General features: G+C 43.2%; 1 protein-coding gene across 2 annotated transcripts; it reads left to right on the plus strand.

Annotated features, from left to right (window-relative positions):
• The first annotated feature begins 1093 nt into the window (after positions 1 to 1093).
• On the plus strand, positions 1094 to 7965 carry LOC115149041 (protein phosphatase 1A-like). Of its 2 annotated transcripts, XM_029691511.1 has the most exons (6): positions 1094 to 2098; positions 4629 to 5200; positions 6458 to 6575; positions 6736 to 6850; positions 6980 to 7043; positions 7159 to 7965. In XM_029691511.1, exons 1-6 carry the CDS (start codon positions 1702 to 1704, stop codon positions 7186 to 7188), a joined length of 1296 nt encoding a protein of 431 aa, XP_029547371.1. In that variant the 5' UTR covers positions 1094 to 1701; the 3' UTR covers positions 7189 to 7965. The 2 variants fall into 2 exon arrangements, with proteins under 2 accessions (XP_029547371.1, XP_029547372.1); XM_029691512.1 differs by lacking the exon at positions 7159 to 7965 and having other exon boundaries at positions 6736 to 6899; positions 6980 to 7030.
• The last annotated feature ends 2277 nt before the right edge of the window (positions 7966 to 10242 follow it).

A 10242-nucleotide genomic window follows, 5' to 3' on the forward strand; every position in this document is an offset into this window, starting at 1 on the left:
CATGGTCCAAGCACAACAAGACAGTCGTGAAGAGGGCACGAAAAAACCTATTCCCCCTCAGGAGACTGAAAAGATTTGGCATGGGTCCTCAGACCCTCAAAAGTTTTTACAGCTGCACCACCGAGAGCATCCTGACTGGTTGCATCACTGCTCGGCCTCCGACCGCAAGGCACTACAGAGGGTAGTGTGTACAGCCCAGTACATCTCCGGGGCCAAGCTTCTTGCCATCCAGGACCTCTATACCAGGCATGTCAGAGGAAGGCCCTAAAAATTGTCAAAGAATCCAGCCACCCTAGTCATAGGCTGTTTTCTCTGCTACCGCACGGCAAGCGGTACCGGAGCGTCAAGTCTAGGTCCAAGAGGCTTTTAAACAGCTTCTACCCCCAAGCCATAAGACTCCTGAACAGCTAATCAAATGGCTACCCAGACTATTTGCACCCCCCCCCCCCCTTCTACACTGCTGCTACTCTCTGTTGTCATCTATGCATAGTCACTTTAATAACTCTACCTACATGTACATATTACCTCAATTACCTCGACACTGGTGCCCTCGCACATTGACTCTGTACCGGTACCCTCTGTATATAGCCCCGCTATTGTTCTTTTCCTGCTCTTTAATTATTTGTTATTTTATCTCTTACTTTTTTGAGGTATTTTCTTAAAACTGCATTGTTGGTTAAGGGCTTGTAAGTAAGTATTTCACTGTAAGGTCTACACCTGTTGAATTCGGTGCATGTGACAAATACCCTTTGATTTGAATCAATCAAATCTAGTCTATACCAGGGTTCAGTATTTATTTGCATATGAATAATGGGTATGAATAGTGTCAGGCAAGTTCTAAATGAATACTGGCCAAGGCCAGAGCTAAGTGCGTCATTCACAGATTCAGCTTAAGGCAAAGTAAAACACAGAAAATGAACCACCACATGGCTCATAATGGGTTTCAAAGGGAGCATCAATGCATAATGTAAATGAGCCTTCTCTCGCTCTCTCTTCTTCTCTCTCTCTCCCTGCCTCCTTCACTTCCTTACTCCCAGTCCCTCCCTCTCTCTCTCCCAGTTCCGCCCTCTCACATGCAGTAGTCTGTGCTGCTATTATAAAAGGCTGACACTCCTCTAATCCGCAGGCGTAGAAGCTTGATAATCCAGACTCATTAAAGGTTGAGATTAGCAGAGAGCTGGAAGGGCAGGAATGAAAAACAGAGGCACAGATAGGAAGACAGGTAGGGAGAGAGGGAGAGTGACAGTGCATGCATGACATGGATGAGCTATGCTGCTCTGGGATTGGTGAACATAAATAGCCAAGCAATCACAGAGGAGGCAGGGAAAATAACAAGGCTAGCGAAAAGATGGAGAAAGGGAAGAGCTATGAAAAAAAGATAGAGAAGGTGAAATCAAAAGACTACAGAGTAGATGCAGAGCTAACAAAGACAGAGAAGGTATAAAAATGGGAGAGAGTGCAGATCAGTGAGATTTCCAGAGAGAACAGGAAGAGAGAAGAGAGGGGGGGGGGTGAGCAGCTAGAAGCATCAGCACAGAGAAAATACGTCAGCCAGACCAACAGCATCAACCTGGGCATCCATACTCTGAGAGGCCTGAAGCAACGGGCCTACACAGGCAGCACACAGCAGGGCACAGGCCTAGCCAACGGCCCACAGGAGGGAGAGAAGACGCCCAGTCCACACTGTCAGCTGCTGTAGCCATGAGGACTGCACGGAAGGGGAGCGTGGAGATGCCTGCATTTTTCCGGCAGCTGGTGAAGGAGACAGAGAAGAGGGTCAGCTCCTTCTTCAAAGGAGGGGGGCATGGAGGGGCAGAGCACACAGACGGGGAAAGAGAGGAGGTGATCCCCAGCCCCTACCTGGACCGTCCCATCCTGGACAAGTTGACTGAGGAGGGTTGCACCTGCTGGGGCCTGACCTACGCCCTGTGCAGCATGCAGGGCTGGAGGGCAAACATGGAGGACTACCACAACTGTGTGCCTCAGCTGGGCACAGGGCTGGCAGACTGGAGCTTCTTTGCTGTGTTTGACGGGCACGCGGGAAACCAAGTGGCACAGTACGTTTCACAACACCTGCTGGATCAGGTCCTAGCTACAGGTGAAAAAAACTTGACAGACTTATCATGTTACTTACCAGCCAGTTTTATCTCTTAGTTTAAAAAGATGCTTGCTTCAAAATAGATGCATGAACAGATCTTGATACATTGATGACTCATTTGAGAGCAGATATTTATATGCAGCATTATACAATGAGAGAAAAAAGTATTTGATCCCCTGCTGATTTTGTACGTTTGCCCACTGACAAAGAAATTATCAGTCTATAATTTTAATGGTAGGTTTATTTGAACAGCGAGAGACAGAATAACAACAAAAAAATCCAGAAAAACGCATGTCAAAAATGTTATAAAATTATTTGCATTTTAATGAAGGAAATAAGTATTTGACCCCTCTGCAAAAAATGACTTAGTACAAGTGTCAAAACCCTTGTTGGCAATCACAGAGGTCAGACGTTTCTTGTAGTTGGCCACCAGGTTTGCACACATCTCAGGAGGGATTTTGTCCCACTCCTCTTTGCAGATCTTCTCCAAGTCATTAAGGTTTCGAGGCTGAGATTTGGCAACTCGAACCTTCAGCTCCCTCCACTGATTTTCTATGGGATTAAGGTCTGGAGACTGGCTAGGCCACTCCAGGACCTTAATGTGCTTCTTCTTGAGCCACTCCTTTGTTGCCTTGGTCGTGTGTTTTGGGTCATTGTCATGCTGGAATACCCATCCACAACCCATTTTAAATGCCCTGGCTGAGGGAAGGAGGTTCTCACCCAAGATTTGACAGTACATGGCCCCGTCCATCGTCCCTTTGATGCAGTGAAGTTGTCCTGTCCCCTTAGCAAAAAAACACCCCAAAGCATAATGTTTCCACCTCCATGTTTGACGGTGGGGATGGTGTTCTTGGGGTCATAGGCAACATTCCTCCTCCTCCAAACACGGTGAGTTGAGTTGATGCCAAAGAGCTCCATTTTGGTCTCATCTGACCACAACACTTTCACCCAGTTGTCCTCTGAATCATTCAGATGTTCATTGGAAAACTTCAGATGGGCATGTATATGTGCTTTCTTGAGCAGGGGGACCTTGCGGCGCTGCAGGATTTCAGTCCTTCACGGCGTAGTGTGTTACCAATTGTTTTCTTGGTGACTATGGTCCCAGCTGCCTTGAGATCATTGACAAGATCCTCCCGTGTAGTTCTGGGCTGATTCCTCACCGTTCTCATGATCATTGCAACTCCACGAGGTGAGATCTTGCATGGAGCCCCACGCCGAGTGAGATTGACAGTTCTTTTGTGTTCCTTCCATTTGCAAATAATCGCACCAACTGTTGTCACCTTCTCACCAAGCTGCTTGGCAATGGTCTTGTAGCCCATTCCAGCCTTATGTAGGTCTACAATCTTGTCCCGGTCTACAATCAAGTCCCTGACATCCTTGGAGAGCTCTTTGGTCTTGGCCATGGTAGAGAGTTTGGAATCTGATTGATTGATTGCTTCTGTGGACAGGTGTCTTTTATACAGGTAACAAGCTGAGATTAGGAGCACTCCCTTTAAGAGTGTGCTCCTAATCTCAGCTCGTTACCTGTATAAAAGACACCTGGGAGCCAGAAACTTTCTGATTGAGAGGGGGTCAAATACTTATTTCCCTCATTAAAATGCAAATAATTTTATAACATTTTTGACATGCGTTTTTCTGGATTTCTTTGTTGTTATTCTGTCTCTCACTGTTCAAATAAACCTACTATTGTCACGTCCTGACCAGTAATAGGGGTTATTTGTTATTGTAGTTTGGTCAGGACGTGGCAGGGGGTATTTATTTTATGTGGTTCGGGGTGGTTGTGTGTTTAGTGGTGTGTTTGATTTATTATTCCGGGGTTTTGGGCACTGTTCTATGTTGATATATTTCTATGTTTAGTCTAGTTCTTTGTATTTCTATGTTTAGTTCATTGGGGATTGGACTCTCAATTGGAGGCAGGTGTTTTCTAGTTGCCTCTGATTGAGGGTCCTATATATAGGTATGTGTTTGTTTTAGTGTTTTGTGGGAGATTGTGCAGTGTATAGCTTTGTGCCTTACCGGCCTGTTATTAGTCGTTGTGTTTTTTTTGTGTACGTGTTGTTTTGGTTCACCTTCTTGTCCATTTAAATAAAAGAAGATGAGTGCACATTTCCCCGCTGCGTCTTGGTCCACTTTACCCTACGACAACCGTGACAACCATTAAAATTATAGACTGATCATTTCTTTGTCAGTGGGCAAACGTACAAAATCAGCAGGGGATCAAATATTTTTTTCCCTCACTGTACTCATAGGAGTAAAGCATGTGAATAGTGTGTTAGAGAGAGGTTTATACCTGGTAATAACTTTAAAAGAACACTACATTTTAGAAGAATATTACTGGTGACTGCCATATTATCTTGCCAGTGTTGATGTGGTTATATAAATTATGTATATAAATGAATAACACCATTTAAAATTATACTGCCTGTGTGCACTGTGAACTAACTTCCTGTGTGTACTTACTGCTTGTGTACTTACTGCCTATTTATTCTTACTGCATGGGTGTACTTACTGTACTGTCTGTGTCTTGTAGGAGGAATCGGGCCAGAGGACCACCCTGATCGGGTGAGAGGGAGCTTCACAGATGGCTTCCTACACACAGACAAACACCTGCTGACTGCAGCCCGCCGTGAGGGCTGGGAGCGGGGTGGCACCACTGTGACCTCCACTCTCATCTCACCACGATACATCTACTTCGCCAACTGTGGAGACTCGCGTGCCATGCTGTGCCAGGCAGGGCAGGTGTGCTTCTCCACTGAGGACCACAAGCCCTACAGCCCTCTGGAGAGGGAGCGCATCGAGAGTGCCGGCGGCTCCGTGTCCCTGCAGCGCATCAACGGCTCCTTGGCCGTGTCCCGAGCCCTGGGGGACTTCAGCTACAAGGGGACAGTGAACCGGCCGCCCACCCAACAGATGGTGTCTCCGGAGCCAGAGGTGTGTGTGGTGGAGCGGTCGCCCGGGGATGAGTTTCTGGTGCTGGCCTGTGACGGGGTGTGGGACATGGTCTCCAATGAGGAGCTATGCGCCTTCATTCAGAGTCGGCTGCGCGTCTGCACTGATCTCAGAGATGTCTGTTCCCAGGTCATTGACCTCTGCCTCTACAAGGTCAGTACTCATGGTCATAGATCACCTGTAGATCAGTGCATGTGGACCACATCAGTGACCTTTATAAATAATCCCTACATGTACATGTTGGAGCATAAGTGTATCAATTCGCTGTCAAAATGTGGATGCACTTTCCTCAATGTAGACAGGGCAACATTCTCTGATCTGGTTAAACATGAGCCACATGGACATGCTGTTACTTAAACAATATGTGATTACATTAGTTTAGCAGAGGCTTTATTTTCTATTTCATAATCTTAATCCTGTGAAATAAGATTTTTGAGGATATACCAGCAGGTTTAGACAGATTACTGGGAATTGAATGTGTGGTGCCACAAGACCTTTACAAACACATACACACCAGCACACACCCATTAAACACATACTCTGTGTGTACACAGGCTAAGTGAGCTGAGCTGGGCTGGTTTGTGTTTGTATAACAGTGTTCTAGTTTAGAGATGCTACCCAACAACCTGAAAATGTCACAGTTTCTAACCCTCTCACACACTTCACCACACTTCACCTTAGTAGTCATTTCGAGAATCAGTTCAGTTCTGCATGAAGGAGGAAGTAGGCTATTCATGTTCCTGAAAGGAGACACAGTGCTTTAGCTTTGCTGTGTGGACGGCCAGTGTTAAACAAAGGCTAAGGTTGCCTACAGCATTGGTACATGAGACTTTTATTGGCCCACTCAGGTCACATCAGGGAAGCCAATGCTGCTTGCTCACATCTCACATAATCTAAAGCCCCCAGTCACCAACGGCTAACATCAGTCACTGAAAACGGCTACCTGTGGCTAACAAGCTATTCTAACACACCTACTATCAGTTGAGAATGGGTGACTTCTTCGACAAAAGGGGCCTTATTTCGTAAGGATCAGATGAACACAGAAGAGAAGTGGTCGTAATTGGAGGTCAAAAGTCACTACTTAGCACCTGACCTCAGAGCAGGCGTCTGTTGTAATCCTGCTAGTGGCGTTCTAGTAAGCCTTGTTTGGCACTCACCTGATTTGGCACTTGACCAACAACAACATCTACAGCGTAGGCGATTTTCATCATTATCATAATGGTTGGAAAGATGATCCTATCTCACACTCTGTTCAGAGGTCAGCATACATCACTAAGATTCACTAATAACAGCCAACCCTGTTTACAAACGTAAGACGTACTTATGTCAGGTCTGCACTGTACCCTAACATGAGGTCATCTCTGTGTACTGTAACTGTAGCTACTAACCTTGGCTTGTTCTCCTCTGCAGGGCAGTCTGGACAATATCAGTATCATCTTGGTCTGCTTCCCTGGCGCCCCCCAGCTCTCAGCAGAAGCAATACACCAGGAGGCAGAGCTGGAAGACCTGCTGGAGTCCAAAGTGGCAGGTGCAGTGATGTGGCGGTTGTTGAGTGCATACTTATATTCACCCACTTCAGTTTACCCATGAGTTTACAACAGGATTTACACAGCTATAGTTAATTGCCCCTGAGAGAAGGCATTTTAATCGTTGTTTTGTTTGTAACTACTGCCCTCTTCCTTCAATAGAGATTTATGAGGAACTGAGTTCTCAGGGGGAGGAGCCTGACCTGCTCTCTGTCCTCACTGTTCTGGCAAACACTGATGTCCCAGGCTTACCACCTGGAGGTGGTCTGCAGAGCAAGTAAATTCATCTGAATGCATGGTGCCAAAAGTTCATTACAGTACAAGAGGTACTAAATAACAAAGTGCAGTAAGGATCATCTGTGTAGAGAAACTGCTTGTCCTCAAACCTGTTTCCTGTGTGTTGCAGAAGGAACTGTATCATCTCCGCCTATTACGAAAAGAAAGAGGCACACAATCCTACTACACCTAATGTAAGGGTTTGTATTTATATCAAACTGTCTCAGTTACTATACCAATACTATATAATCTCAGACTTTGTCAGAATTTATGCACAATCACCTCACAGCAGTCTACATTTTTCTCCAGGGGCTTGGTGGTTCTGAGAAGCTCGTCTAGGGTCTGTCGTTTGGGAAACGTCTCTGGAAGACAACCAATGGCAAAAAAACCCTTTTCATTATGTGGCAATTCAACCAATCACAAAAGGAATTTTGTCTCTTATCCCTCGCGCCAAGTAAAATCCTGATGTAACAAGTACAACGCAATTTGTGAAAGCTAAAACTATAGATTTTATATTTATACAATATAGGGAACATTTTATTTTATAGGACCTGGCGCTTTCAAACACAGAGATTCTGGCTCAGCAATATTATTCAGTAGTTGACAAACCATCTGATATATATTCATCCAATAATATCTATAACAATATAAAATTCTAAAAACATTTATTTATGGATTTCAGGTTGATGTTTAGTTTTATAAGAGTCATCAAACCTCTCTCTCAGTCCTGTGTTTGGTCTGGTTTGCATGACCTGTACTGTGCTGCATTACTTACCTTGATGTCATTAGATTTAACATGTTACAGTGATATGACATATGACCAAGACAAACCCAAGAATGGTCAGTAAATCCATGAACTTGTTAATATATTATCAAATGTGATTTAAATGAGTATGTGCTTTACTTACATACTGTTTAGACATTACATGTTCTGACTGTTTTCAGACAGAATAAAGATAATGTGACTAAAAACTTGTTTAGGATTTACCAGAGAGCACCACAACATCCAGTTACAACCACTTATTTATTATGACATTTTTTTATATAGTTAATGTGATTAACTATAAATGTTTTCATGTAATAAATGATTACTGACTTACGGTAAATCACAGACAACGAAGAGACTTCATTTCATTCATGTCCACTAGGAGGATTTGTTTCTCTAGATAAAGTACAAGTGTTCAGCACATTTCTCTTTGAAAAATGTGTAATGAACAGTGGCGATTTTAGCATGTAAATCTTGGTGGGGCAAACTCAACATTTTTTTTTAGTTGCCTGCCAGCAAAGCCACAGCACAACACTAAACAATAAATTATAGCACTATAATGGTGAAAAACAGTGCCCACAAACTTTTAGGGCCTACAAAAATCTGTCCCAACAGCAGAGCTTTTCTTTCAGCACCATGGAGTGAATCCTTACCACCGCTACACCTGGCTATCATCGGAGCCTTGTCTGACAGAGAAACAGTTCATTCAGCCTCATTTACTGCTTTTTAAAAACCATAGCTGATATGGCTGACTTGCTTAAACAAATGTGGTTACTACTGACTCCTTGTGGATTTGTGTAAGTCGATAACCCTTATGAAAAAATATTTCAGTCATAGTGCAATATAACGGCAGTATAACTTCAGTTAGAGTGCAGTATGCTGCAAACACTGCATCCAAAATACCAGTTTTATTGCAGTAATTTTGCAGTGCAACTGCAGTTGGAGTGCAGTATAACTACAGTTCAACTGCAATACACTGCAGTTATTCTACAATTACTTCACAGTCGACTGCAGTTGCTGCACTTTTACTGTAGTTTTAATTTGTAAGGGCATTCTCCTTCAATAATAACGAATGCCAAAATGAGTTTTCACTTTTGAACCATACACAAACATTATTACATTTATGTTCAGTAAATTCCTAAAGTTTATTCTTATATCATTAACACTTAGCTCTAAGTATAAGCAAGTGCAAGCAAACGAGCTTGTAGGACTATTCGTTCAGCACTTTCAAAATGGACACAACAGAAATTCAGATAGATGTTAGTTCAGATAAATTCAGCGAGATGTTGAGGCCTTAACTTTGCTCTTCTTTAAGTCACCATACAGAGAGAAAGAGAGAGAGAGGGAGAGACTCTGTATTTTATTAGGCCTATGTAGTCTAAAAAGGAAGGAAAATACAATCATGAGAATCCACTTTTATATATAATATACTGACGCACAGAGAGCGCATTGCGCAAACAGAACAACCCTCGCAATATCAACTGGAATTACATGGGTCTATTACTGAACTTTTTGTTTAAAACAAATATTTGAATGGAAAGACTGTCCCTGGCAAACATGGTTACAGACCCAACAACATTATATAGTATCGCCTTCTTGTCAAGAAAAGCACATGAGCTAATTATAATACACAAAGTAAGCAAAACAATGACAAATGTTGAATAAGATACTAATGAGATAGACCTATATAAGCAATAGGCCTATATCAATGGAGATGTACAAACTATGGCATAAGGGAATGATGAGCGTATCAGAGGCAATCCGTCATTTTGATTAAAACATTAATGAGCAAGCTAAGATGGACGTAGTCAATATAACTATTTGTTCAGCACTTATGAAATGTACAGTGACAGAATTCAGAACATGGGACGTTCTTACAGTATTCTCCCTGTACACCAAGTCAGAACCGTAGGATAAATAAAGGGGGCATACAAGCAGACAAAGAAAGCTCTTACAATATTTAATTATGACAATTCTCTAAAACAGGCTATAAGCCAGGGGCACAACTTTCACTGTTTTGTCATTGGAATGTGATACAAAAGGAGGCAACGGTGTGTGGACGCCTCCGAGTGGTCGGGTAGGCTGTTTGGAGTGTTTATCCGACTGTATAAACAATAATAATGATAATTATTATTATTATGTCCTCCCCACTTTTAAAACCAAAATTGCGCCCCAGCTATAGGCCAAATTTGACGTCCAAGAGAACAGTAGGCACATGGGCTGCTAACAGCTTACTACGCAACGTACTGTACGCTTAGTATTTCTTTCTTAGCTACAGTATACGTATTACATAATTTATGCAGCAGCATACAATACATTTTTGGACTCACCGTTGTTGTGCTGTCCTTCTTGTGGGAACATTTTGTCATCAAACTTTATCATCAACTTCTGTCATTCTCTGGATTTATGGTGCTTTCAAGACAACTGGGAACTCTGAAAAAAACAAAGTCGAATCATGACGTCAGTCACCTTCAGGTCGGAGCTCTAGAAAGAGGCCCGAGTTCCGACTTGGAATTCCGAGTTGGATGACCGTTCAAAACGTATTTTTCCAGTCGGAGCTTGTTTTTTTTCAGAGTTCCCAGTTGTCTTGAACGCAGCAGAAGTCATGCTGGATTGACAGCATGGCC

Source organism: Salmo trutta, chromosome 15 (genome assembly GCF_901001165.1).
Source record: "Salmo trutta chromosome 15, fSalTru1.1, whole genome shotgun sequence".
Lineage (NCBI taxonomy): Eukaryota > Metazoa > Chordata > Actinopteri > Salmoniformes > Salmonidae > Salmo > Salmo trutta.